Source organism: Cetorhinus maximus, chromosome 4, assembly GCF_964194155.1.
Source record: "Cetorhinus maximus chromosome 4, sCetMax3.hap1.1, whole genome shotgun sequence".
NCBI classification, from domain to species: Eukaryota; Metazoa; Chordata; class Chondrichthyes; order Lamniformes; family Cetorhinidae; genus Cetorhinus; species Cetorhinus maximus.
This window is the reverse complement of record NC_135882.1, coordinates 102,963,065-102,983,188: the sequence shown is the minus strand read 5'-3', so window position 1 is coordinate 102,983,188 and position 20,124 is coordinate 102,963,065. Positions and strand designations below refer to the sequence as shown.

The window sequence follows — 20,124 nt, the reverse complement described above, 5'->3', positions numbered from 1 at the left end:
AAAAAGACAAATAAGGTCTATGGAACTGTAAAGCTGTCAAGTTCCTTAAATAGCCTGCCCTGCAAAAAAACGGTAAAAAAAAAAGCATACCTGTCCATGTCTGGGTATTGAAAACATCTGCAATTGCTGTTTTAATAGCTATTTGTTGACATAACCCTCAGTGCTATTATTATAACATTATTGCTGCTTGACTGCTTTGAACCTATCATTGTCATGTTGGATGGCTGTAAGTTCATAGTTTGACTGACAGCTGCAAGAGGTTATTAAAGGATTAGCTGTTTTTGATGCAGGGTTATGAATACAGATGTTCTAGTTCCCAAGGAGCAGAATGTGTTGGCCATTATTGGGATGGCTACTGCTGAGGCTGTGATTAACGGTGGAGTTGAAGCCATCAAAAATGACAGTGCCCTTATATCTAATCCTCCTTCCCACATTCCACCTCCCCCAGATCCAACACTTTCTACTGATTTACAAGTTGAAGATCATGTAAGCATGCATCACTTACTTCCCCCACCTCTTCTTGCACCACAACCTTACCTTGTGCCTTTCTCCTGACAGGTGACCAAGGTCTGCAAACTGGCTGACAGTGGTGCAGGAGCAAGAAGTGGAAGAGGAAGAAAAGGCTGATGAAGGAACAGCAAATAAACTGTGATAATTAAGATGCACCGTCACTCCATTTCACAATCATAGCCACTGGCTCAGATTCTGACACTACACATAATCTAGAAAATAGCATAGAGGAGGATTCTTAACATGGTGAGACACTGGGAGCAAGGGTCCTGCAACCTGGGCAAGAGAGAAAGATAGCACAGGTGTCGACTTGCCAGAGATGACGCTGCACACAGGTTCTGCTGATGAGAAATTTGATGGGACAGTCTACAAAGGAAAGCTGATACGTATGCACAGCAAAATGCTTGGTGTATTGTGAAGCTCACAGAAAGCCTGCTGTCACTCTCAACAGTATAGGAGTCCTGCACCAACTTGGCTCAGGACTTCACACAGAGCCTTCAGCCCATCCTTTCAAGCATTGAACTGGTGGTCAGCCACCTTAACACACTTGTGAAGCCAACAATGATACAGTGCCTTTTGGCCAATGTCACAGTTTACAATGCAGCACAAACAGAAGCCACCCAACATCATGCAAGGTCAGCTGCCATGCACGTTCAGACTTCTGCTATCATATCTGTAGATTAGTTTGCAATGGGGCTCGCAGGGTGTTACAGCTCTCAAGCACTGTCCTCCAACAGTTTATGAGGATTGCTGAAGGTTAGGATAATGTAGCAGTGGTTACATGGAACATAAACACGTTGCTTATTCATCTTCCCACCAATGCTACTTCACAAATGCTCTTGCTGTTGTCTCTCAACCTGCCAGTCCAGACTGCGCTACCCATGCCAAGATGATGCATTCTACTGCCAGCCATTCTGGACCCAGAGTTGCTCAAGGTCGTCCTGCAAGCTCATCTGCAATTACCTCACTGAAATGCTAGCAGCCTTCCACCAGTCATGGTGTAGCTACTGGGTAGCACTGAGTAGGAACACTAGGACAGGCAGAGGTTCACAGACACTAAGGGAATGCATAAGAGTGATTATTTGACCTTCTTATGCAATATAGGTTTCATTTATAAAATTCACTTGGAATGTTTATGTTATGTGGCTTTTTAAGAATTTTTTTCATTGTGGCCAAGCAGTTGTTGTGATGGTCAGTGACAGAGGGGAGGTTTGGATTATTGATGAATGTAGAATTGGGGTTATGATTACTGATTGCACTCAGATGAGTTCTTCACCGACGGCCTGCCCAGAAAGGGCTGACTAGGTTGACTCCTCCTTCCTCCTCCTCCTGAGCTGCTTAATGTTTAGCTGTTGGCACAGGTCATCCCTTCATGATGAGGTTGTGCTGCATGCAGCATGCCACCATAAATCCTGACACCAAATCTGCCAAGTAACGGAGGGATCTTCCAGAGCGATCCAGGCAGCGGAAACATTATTTCATCATGTTAACAGTTTGCTCTATCTCACTTTATACGACAGCATGGCTTTTATTGTACGTACTCTATGCATGGAGGTGATTAACCAGTTGTCAGCAGATAGACTTTGTTGTCCACTATCCACCATTTGGTTTGTTGAAGTGGCTCAAATGCAGCTGGCACAGCAGACTCCTGCAAAAGGAAGGTATCATGACTGCTGCCAGGCGCTGACCTGCACGATTTGCTGCCCGTGGTTACACTCCAGCTGTACAATGAGAGACTGCAATTCCTTTCAGTTCCGGGTCAGACAACTCAACAAAAGTTAGACATTGGGCTGAATTTTTGTGTCCATGTGGGGGCAGGTGCAGAGGTGGGTAGGTGCACAAATACATATGGCCTAGTAGCTTGCTGGTGTGCTGGTACAACCCTAGCTGAGGCCATTTTCCTGGAGGCCTGGAAGGAGCCTCCTGGCAGCAGATTGGTGGGGGAGTGGGGTGGGGTAGGGAAAGGGGGCAGCAACTCAGGCAGTCTTTGAGGCCCTCCCTGCCTGCCTAGTCACAGCTGCAGCCACAGTCCAGTCTATGGAAGTATTCTCTACAATGGTTACCTGGCCCTTGAGGCCATTTTTTAATTTAAAATTTTTTAAAGTTGCAAAGAGGGTAACTTAAGATGAAGGCATCCTCTCTCCCCTACCTGAACTGCAGGCTGCTACTCCTTCCGAGTTGGGGAGCCTCCTATTGGTCCACCAACTGCGAAAGCCTGTCTTGGACAGTAAGCCCGCCTTCTGCAGGGTGACTGTTTCCCACACAGTGAGTGGTCGTGACCCCCATTTGACGCTGACCAGATCCAAAACCCAAAATCCTGCCCAAATCAGGGAGATTTCCCCATCATATACAAAACGACCTACATAGCAAATGGCTGCCAATTTATAACTGGGTTAAGAGTTAGAACCATTAATGGTATAGCCTGAAAATGTGGCTAATATATATAGGCCAGGGTTTTTACCTTGTTGGGCAGGTGTGGCAAAAAGGCCCCGGAGTGGTCGCGAAGCCGATCACCACCCTCGATCGGGCCCCAACATCGATTTCACGCTGGCTAGCTAATTAACAGCTAGCCAGTGTGAAACGCACATCACAGTGCTCAGCGCTGCCAGGGTTGGGTCGGGAGGAGGGCAAGCGGGGAAGTTCACACATGTGCACAAGTGCATGCAATGAAAGCTCCCTGAGGCACAGAGCTGCCTCAGGGAGCTGAAGATTTATAACATTAAAAATAAAAAAGTTGGCAATGTTAAAATCATGTCCCCACTCATGTGACTCTGTCACATGAGCAGGGACATGTTATGAATGAATTTTTAAAATTTTTATTTAATTTTTAATTGCTGTTGGAAACCTCATCCCGCCTGTGGATGTGGTTCCTCAAAAAATCCAAAGGCCGCTTGGCCATTTTGCCTGCCTGCCAACCGTAAAGTTGGACAGGCAGCGATAAAATTCATTCAATTAGAACTTTAGTGGCCTTAATAGGTCTGCCCGACCGAAATATCGCATGCGATATTTTATGCTCAATCAAGTCAGGTGTGTGCCTGCAAATTTCTGCCCATAAAGTTTCAGCTACAATTTTTAAATGTAATTACATTCAGAAACTCAGAGTATATTAAATTCAACCTAAAAGGATTAGATTCATGTAGGACTATTTAAATGAGGTTTGATTGGAACATTAGGATATTCCACCATTATAGCACCATGTTGGACGGCTTTTGGTAGGGGGCACATAGCAGCTTTTTTAAAATTGCGACACCTAGATAAAGGGATAAAACCCTAAGTGTGAGACATTTCTCAAGGCTGAAAAAAAGGGCGAAGTCAAGGCATCGGAGAGGGAGCACACAAACTTCCAAAAAACTCATCTACCCAACCCTTCAAGCGCCACCTGCCCCGCATATGGCAGAGTCCACGTTTTGGGCTTGACAGTCCTCTCAGAACCTATCGAAACTGGGTGGAAGCAAGTCAACCTGGATCCTGAGAGACCGCCTAAGAAGTATTGTTAACGGTTCTTCTCTTCAGGTACTATCCTCTCTCTCTCTCCTTTAAATCTGTCATCATCATCCCACCCTTCCAAAAAAAATCCATGGCTTCATCCTTGCAAACTACTGCCCCATCTCCAAACTTCCTTTCATCACCAGTCTTTGAACACATTGTTGCCTCCTAAATCTGTGCCCACCTTTCCCGGAACTCCAATTTGAATCCTTCCAAACAGGTTTTTACCTTTGCCACAGCGCTGAAATGGCTCTTATCAAAGTCACAAATGACATCCTAAGTGACTATGACAAAGATAAACTATCCTTCCTCATCTATCCTGACCTGTCTGCAGCTTTTGATATGGTTGACCACACATCCTCCTCCGACATCTCTCCACTATCATCCAGCTGGCTGCAGTCATCTGGTTCTATTCTAATCTACCTAATCATATGCAGAGAATCAGTTGCAAAGGCTTCTCTCCCTGTTTTCGCGCTACTAGCTCTGGTGTGCCCCAAGGATCTATCCCCTCCTATTTCTTATCCCATGCTGCCCCTGTCAACATCATCTCAAAACAGTGTTAGTTTTCACATATATGCCGTCGATACCCAGCTCTACCTCACCACCAACTCTCTTGACAACCCCATTATTGCTACATTATCAGACTGCTTATGCAACATCCAGTGCTGGGTGAGCAGAAATTTCCTCCAATTAAATTGGAAAGACCAAAGCCACTGTTTTGGTCCTCGCCTCAGACTCTGTTCCCTAGTTATTGACTCATTCCTCTCCATGGAAACTGTTTGAGGTTGAACCAGACATGGGCCAGAAACTTACCTATGTCGGCTGGGCCGGGCAGGGGCAGACGCAGAGCCAATCGTCACCTGCGATCGGCTGCACGCTGCCATTTTACGTGATTGGGCCAATTAAGGCCCACCTAGCGTAAAACGCGTTCCGTAGCACTCAGCGTTACCTGTGCTGGCGGGGGGAGGAGAGAGAGTCGGGGCCTGCGCAAGAATGCAGCAATCTTCCTGAAGCACAGAGCTGCCTCAGGGAGATTAAGTACATATTGAAATGTTTTAATAAAGAAAGAGAAAAATTATTTAGACATGTCCCCTCATGTTTGTCAATTTAGCAAAATTTATTTATTGATTTTAGTAAACCTTCTGGAAACCTCATCTTGCCTGCGAATGAGGTTTCCTGAAAAACATGAAGGCTGCTTGGGCTCTTCGCCTGCCCGTCAATCTTAAGGTTAGACGGACAGTGCTATTAATTAGCTCAATTACTTTCCTAATGGCCTTCATAGGCCTTTGACAGTTTGACGGGCGTACGTCGGAGGCGGCTGCGCGCCCACCAAACGAAATATCTAAATGACGCGCGATGACGTCGGGACGCACGCCCGATGTCATCATGCGTCATTTTGCACGTTGATGTGTCAGCCCACCCTCGCACGCCGACGGCAATATTCTGGCCATGGAGTTCCAGGAAAACTGGGAACAGATTTTGAAAGTGACAACACATGCCTTTAGAGCAGAAAGCAAGGTTGGAGGTTGGGTTTGTAAGAACACCGGAGGCAATGGTAGGTTTTTTTGAGGAGGGGGTGATGGTATCAGATTTAAAAGGAGAGGGGGACAACACCTGAAGAGAGAGAGCCTTTTATAATATCAGCTGACGTGGGGATCAGAGGGGAATTTGGGTGATCAGCAGTTTAGTAGGAATAGGATCAAGGGAACACGAGGTGGGCCTCATGGACAAGTTGAACTCAGAGAGGGTATGAGGGGAGATTGGAGAGAAACTAAGGAAAGATGCATGTTCAGGTAAAGAGCAGGGGGAGCATTAAAGAAAGTTTGGCCAGGTGGACAAGTGAAAGGGAGAGGGTGTGATAGACATAACTGATTCAATTATCTCACTCTTGGTGACCAAGAAGACAATAAGCTCCTTGCACTTATTGTTGGAGGTGAGGATTGCAGGGACAAGGGTTTAAGAAGATGGTTTGCATTAGAGGGTTTAAGAAGATGGTTTGCATTAGAGAGAAGAAGCCAGGGGTTATCATTGCATTCCAGGACGATCCTGGAATAGTGAATAGTTTTAGCAGGCGAGAGCAGGGCCTGATAGCAGTCCAGCCACATTTGATGGTGGATGGTTAAACCGGTTGAAAGCCATATCCTTTCAAGTCTGCACCTCTTGGATTTAAGGAATTAGAGGTGAGGGGCATACCAGTGGGAATGGCCAGTGTCTTGAACGTTTAATTAAGGTATTACAGACGTTAAAGATAACTGTTTTCAAGATACATTTCAGTTTTCAACCCTTTAAATTGAGTTTTAAGCCTTTTCAAAATGGAAGCATGGACAGACAACCTGACACCTTTCTGCGTTTGTTCAAACCTTGTCAGACTTTTATCTCTAGAGCTAGCTATGAAGAGTCATTAAAATGCAAAGACTCCTCCAGGGATATCCATTGAATCTTTTAAAAGGTGTTGTAAAAGTCCTTTAGCTCCTAAGTGAACAGGGGACAGGATGGGACTACAAAGGACCTCAACACAATTAATTTTCTTGCTTGTTTCAAACAATGACTTACTTAAAATTAACACAGCAGCTTTGTTTGCGTTTTTGAATTGTTTAAAAGAGACTGCAAGAAGCCATTTTGTTTGGCAGTGCACAGAGAATCCAGAAGACCTCAGGAAGTCAGTTCCAGCCCACAGCTCTCAACTGAACTAACTGTGAACAGCATGTGAGGGCTGTGTTTCACTCTGCCACCGGGAGTTGCACAGTGTAGATTCTGGAACGGTTCCTGCAGATTGGAAGGTAGCGAGTGTCACCCCACTATTTAAGAAGGGAGGGAGAGAGAAAAACGAGGAACTACAGACCTGTTAGTCTTACATTAGTAGTAGAGAAAATGTTAGAATCTATTATAAAGGATGTGATAAGTGGACACTTGGATAATAATGATCTGATTCGGCATAGTCAACATGGATTTATGAATGGGAAATCATGTTTGATGAACCTATTGGAGGTTTTTCAAGGATGTTAGTAACAGAATTGATAAAGGGGAGTCGGTGGACGTAGTATACTTGGATTTTCAGAAGTCTTTCGATAAAGTCCCTCACAGGAGGTTGGTTAGCAAAATTAAAGCATATGGGATAGGAGGTAATGTATTGGCATGGATTAAGGATTGGCTTACTGACAGAAACCAAAAAGTAGGAATAATTGGGTCATTCTCGCATTGGTAGGCTGTGACTAGTGGGATACTGCAAGGATCAGCACTCAGGCCCCAGCTGTTCACAATATATATCAATGATTTGGATCTGGGGACTAAATGCAATATTTCCAAGTTCGCAGATGACACACAACCAGGTGAGAAAGTGTATTGTGAGGAAGATGCAAGAGAATTTGGCCAAACTTAGTGTGCGGGCAAGAACATGACAGTTAGAATATAATGTGGATAAATACAAGGTTATCCACTTTGGTAAAAGGAACAGATGTGCAGAGTGTTTCTTAAATGGTGCAAGATTAGAAAGTGTAGATGTACAAAGAGTCCTGGGTGTCCTCGTCAATAAGTCACTGAAAGTTAATATGCAGGTGTAGCAAGCAATCAGGAAGGCTAATGGAATATTAGCCCTTATCGCAAGAGGATTTGAGTAGAGGAGAAGGAAACTCTTGCTTCAATTGTATAGAACCTTGGTTACACCGCACCTGGAGTACTGTGTGTAGTTTTGGTCCCCTTACCTCCTCCCAACGCTGAGCGCTGTGATGTGCCGAAGAGGGAATGCAACAAAGGTTCAGCAAATTGGTTCCCGGGATGGCAGGACAGTCCTATGAAGAGAGATTGGGGAAACTGGGCCTGTATTCTCTAGGGAGTTTCAAAGCTTGAAAAATGAACTCATTGAAACCTACAAAATACTTAAAGGGATAGACAGGGTAAATGCAGTTAATTGGCCTGCCCACACAAATTGGCGGCGCGCAGCCAATCGCGGGCAGCGATTGGCTATGCACCCGCCCACGCCCGTTCCCGAATCACCCACCCAACGGGGAGAAAATTCTTCCCTAAGTATCTTTTCTCCTTTAACTGCATTTTGATCCTTGTAACTATATTTTAGTTACTACCTTTCCCACTTCTACTGAAGTAACTTTCAGCAGTAATCTTGTAATAAACTAACTTTAATCTTGTTTAAGAATAAAGCTTGACTCTGGGTTATTTTTAAATTGAATCACTCGCAAATTAAAAAGGGGGCTACGTGCACACACACAAATTCTTAACTCATGGACCACTTTGAGGGAATGCCCTGTGGCTGAGGCATGTTGGAGGGGGGGAGCAAAGGCTGCCCTGCAGTTGAAAGAAGTGCACAAGCACATGTGGGTTGGCAGGGGAGGGAAACGGCCACGCATGTATCAAGGACCATTCTTCTGCAGCTAAGACAGTTCAGGCGCAGCCACATTGACATGCATGGAGTCAGGCCTCTAGCTTACCTGCCACTCAAGCAATTCAGAGGCATGAAAGTGCCACTGAGTGCTCCAGAGCTTTTTTCCCCTTGGGCACAGACTGCAAACTAATGAGTGTTTTAGTGGACTGCAGAACAGTTGGACGACTGAACACGTTTAACAATCTCCTTGCTAAAGCTGGCTGTGGAGCAGTCACTGGTGGGGACGCTCACAGCCCCTTGCAATGTCATCATCCCGGTTTGGACCAGTCTCCCCCATGGTTCAAGCTAACAGTGCAGCCTTGCAGTGTGGGTCAGGAGAATGCCTGCACCCGAGCTGAGAGCACAGCATACAGTCCAATGGGCAAAGCTGCCGCCAATCGGTCAGTTGGAGTGGGGTGGAGGTGGTTGGGGTTTCAGGCAGCCACGTTGTCCACTAAACTCTGGCCATCCAAGTGGTGGCCAGCACTCTCCAGGATGCGTTAAGGGGCCTTCACACTTAACCAAGAGAGGTTCTTAGTATACCCAAGCTAACCCATGCATCTCTCTCTTTCATCCTGCAGGAGGAGTACATCAGGAGCCTGAAGCCTGGTGAACTAGCTGTATGCCCCATGACGTACAGAGAGTGTAGACGGCAGAGAAGAGAGCAACGGAGGCTGCGCAGAGGATGAGCAGCAGCATCCTCAGGAAGAAGGGGCGGCTGGGACTCCCGCACACGCTGCTGAAGAGCCATGGAGAGCCGTTGTTGGTCGGCGCCTAGCCAGAGCCAGGGTCTATAGACGCCATCTTTCATTCCTGCAGATGACCAGCAACCAGTGTCGTCAAAGACTGCGCATGTCTAGGGAACTGGTCGATCACATCTGCCAGCTACTGCAGGATTTGGGTCCACAGGGACATGGGGGGGCATCCACTGCCAGTAGCATTGAAAATGACCACGGTGCTCAATTTTTATGCCAGTGGCTCCTGTCAGAGCTCCACAGGTGACCTCTGTGGGATATCACAAGCCTCCACCCACAAATGCATCCATGCGGTCACAGATGCCATCATTGCGAGGGCACACAACTTTGTGCATTTTGCCCGGGACCAAGAGAACCAGGATGCAAGAGCGATTGGATTTGCCCAGATCTATTGTTTCCCACAGGTGCAGGGTGTGATCGACTGCACTCACGTGGCGCTCAGATCTCCATTGCAACAAGGGGGTCAACTATGTCAACCACAAGGGCTTCCAGTCGCTGAATGTGCAGCTGGTGTGCGACCACCACAAATGCATCCTGCAGGTCTGCGTATGGTTTCCAGGGTGTGTCCACAACTCCTACATTCTCAGCTGGTGACAGGTCCCTGATGTCTTCCAAGGTCCACAGAGGCTCCAGGGTTGGCTCCTAGGTAACGACAAGGGCTACCCACAGAGGACGTGGCTGATGACACCCGTGCAGTGGCCTCAGACTGCAGCAGAGCGAGGGTATAACCTGGCTCAGGCTGCAACACACAACTTGGTGGAGCAAACCACTGGGATGCTGAAAATGAGGTTCTGGTGCCTGGACCGGTCTGGTGGAGCCCTGCAATATAGTCCACAGTGGGTGGCTGTCCTCTTTTTTAAGGCATTGGCGCTGATCACCGTTGCCACTGCCTCCCAAGCCGGATTGGTGATGTTGCGGCCAGAGCGGGGGTTGAGGACATCACGGCAGGCCTCCACTACGTCCAAAAGGCACTCGAGGGATGCGCCATTGGACTTGGGAGCTTTCAGGGCCAAGTCTTCTGTGCAGCAGCCCTGGGCTGGAAGCGCTAAGAGGTGAGCACGCGGCTGCACTTTAAATATGGCACCCGGCATAACGAAGTGGTGAGGTGATGGCTTGGCCGGCGAATGAGAGCCCGCCAGCCATGGAAGTGGCATGTTTTCCGGGAATGCATAATTAATGCGGTGGGTTTGGGATGATACGGTGTGAGAAGCCACCATTGCGGCCAGCGGGTCAAACGTCATTATACCCACCCGCTACCATACAGTGCAAATCTGGGACGATTTTGCCCTGTGCATCTCTTATCTTCTAATTTGTGATTTGCTGTTCAGTATCACAATATCTTTACAGTGCCACTCTCAGTGTAACTTTCACAGTGAAAGAACATTCCACCTAGTCCCACTCTCCTACCTTATCCCCATAACCTTGAACATTCTCTCCTTTCAGATAGCAATTCAATTCTCTTTTGAGTATCTCGATCAAATCTGCCTCCACAACCCCCTCATGAGGTTTGTTCCAGCCTCCAAACACCCCCTAGGTGAAAAGATTTTTCCTCTCATCACATTTACACCTTTTGCCAATTATTTTCTTTTATTTCTAGCCAATTAACACAAAACAAAATGTGATAGTCATTACAGAAACTGCAGGCAGGCACACTCTTTTTAATATTACTGTGCTTTCTTCTTTTAACTCTATTTACAGATGAAAAAAATAATTATTACTACTACATATGCTCCTCAGACACAGGCAATATATGGCAATTCTATTCAATTAAATAAATTAATTAGTTTAAAAGTTATAACTATTAAAACACTGTGGTTTTGAACCAAATGAGCAGGTAATTTTAGATCGACTGCTTGCCCAACGTCCTACACAAGTTGAGCAGTTAATTCATCCTTCTTAATATGGAGAAGGCCAAGGTCATTGTCTTCGATCTCTGCCACAAACTCTGTTCTCTAGTCATTGACAATTCCTCTTTCCCTGCAACTGTCTGAAGATGAACCATTTGCAACCTTGGCATTATATTTGAGGTCAAAATGAGCTTTGAAATACATGTCTGTTCTATCACCAAGAAAATCTGTTTTCACTTCTGTAATATCGTTCCACTCCACCCCTAACCCAGTTCATCTGCCACTGAAACCCTCATCCAGGCCTTTGTTACCTCCTGTCTGAACTATTGCAATACTCCCCTGGTCAATTCCCATCTTGTATCCTTGATAAACATGAGCACATGCAAGACTCTGATGCTCCAAAAATAACTCATACCAAATCCTGTTCACCTGTAGTGCCTGTGCTCACTGACCTACATTGGCTCCTAATTTGGCAACAATTTCATTTAAAATTCTCATCCTTGTTTTCAAATCCCTCCACAGCCTCTCTGCAAGCCCCATCAACTATACAACTCTTTGAGATCACAATTGATCCAATTCTGGCCTCTTGAACACCCCTGATTTTAATCGCTCCATCATAGGCAGCCATTCCTTCAGCTACCAAGGCTCTGTAATTTCTCTCTAAGTCTCTTTGTCTGTCTCTCCTCATTTAAAAAGCTCCTTCAAATCTTACTCTTTGACCAAGCTTTTGGTAATTTGTCCTAATTGCCCCTTACTTAGCTCGGTGTTAAATTCTGGTTAATAATTCTCTTGTGAAGAGGCTTAGGATGTTTTACCACTTTAAAGGCACTATCCAAATGCAAGTTATTATTCACATTTCCACTTCCACTTCACATTTCCACTTCTCTTCAGCTCTGAAGAAGGGTCATACGGACACAAAACATTAACTCTGTTTCTTTCTCCACAGATGCTGAGTTTTTCCAGCATTTTCTGCGTTCATGTTGTGCATTGTTGATGATCTGTGAAAACCAGGTACCTACTTCGTAGATGAGCAGACACTCCATTATTAGGCTGACTAAATAGTTGCACCTCCGACATTATATTCCTGGTTGCGGTTCCTATGTAAAAACACAAAAAAGTTTCCCCTTTAAAATCATTACACTAAAACTGAGTGCTAACTTAATTTTAATATTTTAATACTGTAGTTAAATAGAATCATAGATTGAAAAAGGCCAATAAACTTATATCAACCTTCAGAATATTATGGACCAGATCTTTCCATCAGCTGTGCGCATTGCTGCTGCCCATGAAGATTTCTGCACTCCCCGAAGCATGTTGCAATATTTCAGCCAGGACTTCTGATCCCAGCTGCAGCAGGGATGGGTCAACGATGACATCCCCACTGAAGGCCGACGAGCGTAGGGGAAGACGGACAAAGAGAGGACTTACCCTCTACTTAAGAAATTAACTGCCATATTCAGGTAAGTTTTAAAAGATGTCAAGTTTTTAGTGAGTGGGTGAGTGAGTGGGTGGGTGAGTGGGTTGTCAGGTTGAGTTGCATGGGTGGTAGTTGGGTCAGGGAGTAATTTCGTTGGAAGAGAACGGTGGAAGGAAGTTAGTTCAGGCACGTGGGAGACGGGTCAGGGGGACGATGGTAGACGGGTCGTGGGGGGAATGGTAGACAGGTCAGAAGGATGGTAGATGGGTCGGGGGGTGGTGCACAGGTCAGATGGGGTGGGTGCATGGGTCAGGGGGGTTGTGGACAGGTTGGAAGGGGTGGTGGATGGGTTGGGGGGGGGGGCATGGTGGATGAGTCAGCGGGGGTGGTGGTGTGAGAGAGGGAGCAGTGTTGAATTGGGAGGGTAGTCGGGTCGGGGAGTGGGGGTGGGACAGAGTTGCGTTGAATCCAGGGGTCGAGGTTGGGGTTGGGGGCGTTGGTCGAGGTGCTCATTTCAGTTACTCTGCTAATCACTGAGTTAGACCAGGTGTTAACCAGCGTAACATTTCCAGGGTAAATATCCAGGTAAGTCCCACATATCTGATTTAATTCTCTGACAGAGCTCAGTGCCAGAGTCTTGTAGGAAGGCTTTGAGCAACGCAAATCAGCCTATCAGATGTTTAAACTTCCCGGGCAATTACAGCGCATTTGCACATGCAAGGACTTTTGCAGGTCCCGACATGCAACACAGACTTAAGTCAAGATTTCTCTGCTCTGGACATGAGTAAATTCTGGCCTATATGTTTACCTCTTTCCCAAAAAAAAACTGAACATATTACCACAAATAAGAGAACTTTCATGTATAAACAGAATAGCTGGCACACATTAAATATTGGGTTCAACTCATGACATCAATAAAAGTAATTTACAACATTGATGTTATGCTGATTACTCAATGAATAGTTCCAGTATTCAATGCCTCCAGATAACAGATCTTCCCTATGTACAGTGGTGCATGTTTAGAAGCATGGAATGATAACAGCACAGTAAGAAGCCATTTGGCCCATCATAGCTGTGTCAGCTCTTGGGTCAAGCTATCCAATTAATCCCACTCCCCTGCTCTTTTGCCATATGCCTGTAAATGTTTTCCTTTCAATTTATCCAATTCTTCTTGAATGTTACGATTGAATCTGCGACCGATACCTCTTCAGGCAGTACATTCCAAATCAGAACAACTTGCTGTGTAAAAAAAAGTTTCTTCATGTGGCCTCTGGTTCTTTTGTCAATTACCTTCAACCTGTGTCCTCTGGTAGTTGACGCTGTAAACAATTTTGTCTTCTTTACTCTATCAAAACCATTCATAATTTTTAAACACCTCTGTCAGATCGCCTCTTAAACTTCTCTGCCCTATTATTGTTGAACTCAAAGGACATTTAACCACTAAGGATCTGAACCATATCTTACAGAAAATGTGTAATAATCAAATTCAGGCCATTTTAAAAAGGGATGCTTCCAAGCCCCTTTGAAGTTCAACATTTCCCAGCCTCTCACCATTTAAGAAATAGTCTGTATTACTGTTTTGCCTATCAAAGTGGATAACCTCACATTTCTCCACATTGTATTCCATCTGCCAAATTTTTGTCCATTCACTTAGCCTCTCCAAATCCCCTTGAAGAAGTGTCTTTGCATCCTCCTCACAACTCACACTTCCACCTAGTTTTGTGTCATCTGAAAACTTGGAAATATAAACCTTTAATCCCTACATCCAAATCATTGATATAGATTGTGAATAGCTAGGGTCCAAACAATGATCCTTGCGGTACCCCACTAGTCACAGCCTGCCAAGCTGAAAATGACCCATTTATTCCTACTCTGTTTTCTCTCCAGTTCTCAATCCTTGCCAGTATATTCCACCCAATTTCGTGTCCTCTAATTTTGTTTACTAACCTCTTGTGTGGGATTTAATCAAAAGCTTTCTGAAAATCTAAATATACCACATTCACCTGTTCCCCCTTATCTATTGTTAAGAACAATGTAGACTTTTAAGTTGTATTTATATACATATTTGTGTGTTAAGAAAGGTATAAAATGGTTCCGGTTTCATTTAGGTTTTGTTTACTAACCTTGGCGCCTGGGTGTCTAGATAGACTTGTCACTGAAAGGTTTCAGGCCATTTGGGTTTGTTTGTATATATAAATTTTTAACGAGGTCTTACAATCCTTGAAGTGAAAGAGATGGCTTAAAAGGGGTTGGAAGTTCAGTGGTTTGGGAAACAAAAAAGGGGCCTCTGAGCCCTCGGTTCCGAGGCAAGGCAAGCACGCACTGAAAAGGTATCCATCAGGCAAGGAATGCTGCATCGCTTGTAAACTGTGTGAGGCTGTCTGTCCTGCTCAGGCAATCACAATTGAGGCTGAGCCAAGGGCTGATGGGAGTCGGAGAACAACATCAATATGACAAAGTGCATTTACTGTGGTTTCTGTCAGGAAGCTTGCCCAGTTGATGCCATTGTAGAGGGTCCTAACTTTGAGTTCTCCACTGAAACACACGAGGAATTGCTGTACAACAAGGAAAAACTTCTGAACAATGGGGGCAAGTGGGAAGACGAGATTGGAGCCAATATCCAGGCTGACTACCTGTACCGCTGAAGCATGCTGATTCAATAGAATAAATCTAACTTTTCAGGCCAAAAAAAAGTGGAAAAAGCTTTACTGTTGCCTAGCAACAGTAATCCAGTGACACAGAGACAGAAAAAGACAGGAATGGAGAAAGAGAGAGAGTTCAGTGTGTGTGTCAGAGAGAGGACAGGGCTAAGTTCTCTGAGAAGTAAAACTACAAGGCTATTGGAACAGTAGTTAACTGAATAATCAGTTATAGGACTCAGTAAAGTGATCAGTTTAGCAGAGGTGCTACCAGAAAACTGAGATTAGGGAACTAATTTGCTTGCTTGCAGTTGAACAAACAGTGAGTTTAGAGTGCAGTTTTTGGGCATCTCGTGGAGAGATACAAGTTGGGTGAGAAGCATCAAGTGAATGCTCAGGAGTTCACGGGAAGAAAGCTGTTTGCAACTGTGCCAGTCCCAAATGAGAAGCTTGTGAGTCAAGCTAGTGGCAACTCTTCACTGGTTTGTGTGTCTGTAAAGGTATTGCTGAAGTAAAGGAATAGTGGGGATTTGAATCATCTTTTTGTGTATGCATCGAGAGCTTTCCAACCTTTATGTCTGGTGTAATATAGTTCGCCTTTCTTGTTTTAATAAATATTTTATTATGTGCATTAGATGTTCATCAGCAGGCTCCTGTGAATTTGTTCAGTAACTTTCAATCATGGTTTCTAAAAAGTTAGGGTCTATCAAGCCAGGTTTCTCTGTGGGAACTGACATGTCCGATATCATCATCAACTGGGATCATAATACTATTCTTCTAGTAATATCCTCAAAAAGCTCAAATAGGTTTGTCAAACATGAATTCCCTTTTTATGAAGCCATGTTGACTGCCCAATCCTGCCATTATTTTCTAAGTGTTCATTATCAAATGCTTTATTATAGATTCTAGCATTTTCCTTACTGCTGGTGTCAGGCTAACAGGTCTGTGGTTCCCCCAAATGCAGACTGGGTGACCGCTTTGCAGAACACCTTCAGTCTGTCCGCAAGCATGACCCAGACCTCCCTGTCGCTTGCCATTTCAACACTCCACCCTGCTCTTATGCCCACGTGTCTGTTCTTGGCCTGCTGCAATGTTCCAGTGAAGCTCAACGCAAACTGGAGGAACAGCACCTCATCTTCTGACTAGGCACTTTACAGCCTTCCGGACTGAATATTGAGTTCAACAATTTTAGATCATGAACTCTCTCCTCCATCCCCACCCCCTTTCCGATTCCCGCCCCCTTTTTTTTCCCAATAATTTATATAGAGTTTTCTTTGCCTACCTATTTCCTTTAATTTTTAAATATATTTCCATCCATTGTTTTATCTCTACCTTTTAGCCTATTTCAATCCCTTCCCCCCATCCCACCCCCACTAGGGCTATCTGTACCTTGTTCGTCCTGCTTTCTACCCTTAATGTCACCTATTAGCACATTCCTTAGATAATATCACCACCTTCAACACCTCTTTGTCCTTTTGTCTATGACATCTTTTGGCTATCTCCACCTATCACTGGCCCTCTATCCAGCTCTACTTGTCTCTCCACCCCCCCACCACCCCCCACACCCCCCCACCACCGCCACCACCCCCCACCCCACCCTCCCACCCTTAAACCAGCTTATATTTCACCTCTTTTCTATTTTTCCTTAGTTCTGTTGAAGAGTCATACGGACTCGAAACGTTAACTGTGTTCCTCTCCACAGATGCTGTCAGACCCGCTGAGTTTTTCCAGGTATTTTTATTTTGCTGTGGTTCCCTGAATTCTGTCTTCCTCCTTTCTTAAATAGTGGGGTTACATTTGCCACTTTCCAATCTGCAGGAACCATTCCAGAGCCTATATAATTTTGAAAGATGACCACCAATGCATCTACTATCTCTACAGCCAACTCTTTTAACACTCTGGGATGTACAACACCATGTCCAGGGGATTTATCTACTTCAAGTCCCATTAATTTCTCTAGTGCTACTTTTTTACTAATATTAATATCTTGCAATTCCTCACTTGCACTAGTCCCTTGATTTTGCATTATTTCTGGGAGGTTTTTAGTATGTTACTCCGTGAAGAGAGTCACAAGTTTTAGTTCCCCTGCCATTTCCTTATTCCCCAATATAAATTCTACTTGTAATGGACCCAAATTTGCTTTGCTAATCTTTTCCTTCTTACATATCTTTAGAAGCTTTTATAATCTGTTTCTTGCTAGTTCACTCTCATTATCTATTTTCCCTTTCTTAATCTTTTTCTTGGGCCTCCTTTGCAGAATTCCAAAGTGCTCCCAATTGGGTAACTTTAAATGCCATTCCTTTGATCTAACACAATCCTTGATTTATTTCATTAGCCACAGTTAGAACACTTTCGTTGCTGGTTTTTATGCATTAAAGGGATGTATTTTTGTCGTAAACTATGTAATAGCTCTTTAAATGTTAACGATTGCCTGTCTACCGTCATACCTTTTAATGTAGTTTCCCAATCAACCTTAGCCAATTTTTCCCTTATGCCCTCATAGTTTCCTTTGGTCAGATTTAAGATCCTAGTCTCTGATTGAACTACATCACTTTCAAACTTAACGTAACATTCTATCATTTTTTTTTTTATTCATTCACGGAATGTGGGCTTCGCTGGCTGGGCCAGTATTACCCAACCCTAGTTGCCCTTGAGAAGGTGGTGGTGAGCTGCCTTCTTGACCCACTGCAGTCCAATGTGATGCAGGTATACCCACAGTGCTCTTAGGAAGGGAGTTCCAGGATTTTGACCCAGTGGCAGTGAAGGAACGGCAATATGTTTCCAAGTCAGGATGGTGAGTGACTTGGAGGGGAGCTTCCAGATGGAAATACCACCAACTATTGGCTGCCCTTATCCTTCTAGATGGTAGAGGTCATGGGTTTGGAAGGTGCTGTCGAATGAGCCTTGATGAATTCCTGCAATGCAGGTTATAGATGGTACACACTGCTGCTACTGTGCGTCGGTGCTGGAGGGAGTGAATGTTTGTGGTTGGGGTGCCAATCAAGCAGGCTGCTTTGTCCTGGACGGTGTCAAGCTTCTTGAGTGTTGTGGGAGCTGCACTCATCCAGGCAAGTGGGGAGTATTCCATCACACTCCTGACTTGTGCCTTGTAGATGGTGGACAGGCTTTGGGGAGTCAGGAGGTGAGTTACTCGCATGGTTCCTAGCCTCTGGCCTACTCTTGTAGCTACAGTATTTATATGGCTAGTCCACTTCAGTTTCTGGTCAATGGTAACCCCTAGGATGTTGATAGTGGGGAATTCAGTGATGGTGCTGCCATTGAACATCTGGGGGCGATGGTTGGATTCTTTCTTGTTGGAGATGGTCATTGCCTGGCAATTGTGTGGCACGAATGTTACTTGCCACCTGTCAGCCCAAGCCTGGACATTGTCCAGGTCTTGCTGCATTTGGGCATGGACTGCTTCTGTATCTGAGGAGTCACAAATGGTGTCGAACATTGTACAATCATCAGTGAACATCCCCACTTCTGACCTTATGATGGAAGGAAGGTCATTGATGAAGCAGCTGAAGATGGTTAGGCCTAGGACACTACCCTGAGGGACTCCTGCAGTGATGTCCTGGAACTGAGGTGATTGACCTCCAACAACCACAACCATCTTCCTTTGTGCTAGGTATGACTCGGAGAGTTTTCCCCCTGATTCCCATTGACTCCAGTTTTGCTAGGGCTCCTTGAGTCCACACTTGGTCAAATGCGGCCTTGAAGTCAAGGGCAGTCACTCTCACCTTGGGAGTTCAGCTCTCTTGTCCATGTTTGAACCAAGGCTGTAATGAGGTCAGGAGCTGTGTGGCCTTGGCGGAACCCAAGCTGGGACTCAGTGAGCAGGTTATTGCTAAGCAAGTACCGCTTGATAGCACTGTTGATAACCCCTTCCATTACTTTATTGATGATCGAGCGTAGACTGATGGGGCGGTAATTGGCCAGGTTGGATTTGCCCTGTTTTTAGTGTACAGGACATACCTGGGTATTTTTCCACATGGCCAGGTAGATGCCAGTGTTGTAGTTGTACTGGAACAGCTTGGCTAGGGGCGCGGCAAGTTCTGGAGCACAAATCTTCAGTACTATTGCTGGTATGTTGTCAGGGCCCATAGCCTTTGCAGTATCCAGTACTTTCAGCCATTTCTTGATATCACATGGAGTGAATCAAATTGGCTGAAGACTGGCATCTGTGATGCTGGGGATCTCCAGAGGAGGCCGAGATGGATCCTCCACTTTCCTAAAGGCTCCCCTACAACAAGATTATTAATTAGCCCTTTTACTTTGCACAATACTAAATCTAAAATCGCCATTCCCTCATTGGTCCCTCAAAGTACTACTCTAGAAAATCGTCTTGCATACATTCCAAGAATTCGTCCTCCACAACTTTAGTAATAATTAAGTTTACCCAGTCTATATGTAGATTGATAGCCCCCATGTTACACGCACCTTTAATTTCCTGATTTATACTGTGATTTTCCTTACCACTGCTGTTTGATGGCCTATAAGCAACTCCCAACAATGTTTTCTGACCTTTGTGTTACGATCCTAGGTGATGCTACTACTGGATAAGCCAGGTCCCAGGGTGGAACCCAGCTTGATAGATCCTAACTTTTATTTTTTGTTTAGAAACATGGAAAGTGGCTACTGAACAGAGTCGCAGGAGTCAGCTGATGAACTTCTAACAAAAGAAAACCATTTATTAAACAAGAAAAGATCATCTATATTACAATACTCCTTCACCCATGCTAACACCTTTACGGATATATACAAATTTGTAAGGATAACACAAATTACCAAAGCTATCTTATACTCCAATGTCCACAGTAAGTACACAGTCCATGTAAACCAACAGGTGACCGATGGTCAAGTGCACCACACTTTGAAACCAAGTGACAGATGCCACCCCAAACAGATGCTATGGATCCCTCATCAACTCCCCTCAGATGCTTGTCATACCGTGAGCCAACTGGTCTCACTGAACTTTCACATGAGGGTTTCCAATCTCCACTCTCGAGAAACTCGCTTTGGAATCTTTTCCCAAACTATGCTTTCTTTCAGACGCCTTCCAAGGATCCACCTCCAGGGTTTTGAACTCTCC

At 45.0% G+C, this 20,124-nt stretch overlaps 1 protein-coding gene across 1 annotated transcript in view; it reads right to left on the bottom strand.

Moving 5' to 3' along the window:
* ccdc178 (coiled-coil domain containing 178) overlaps positions 1 to 20,124 on the bottom strand; it is a 587,382-nt gene that overhangs the window by 564,679 nt on the left and 2,579 nt on the right. The window contains exon 3 of the mRNA XM_078540576.1: positions 11,993 to 12,070. Coding sequence (XP_078396702.1) covers positions 11,993 to 12,050 — 58 coding nt within the window. The 5' untranslated portion in view covers positions 12,051 to 12,070. The remainder of the gene's footprint in view (positions 1 to 11,992; positions 12,071 to 20,124) is intronic.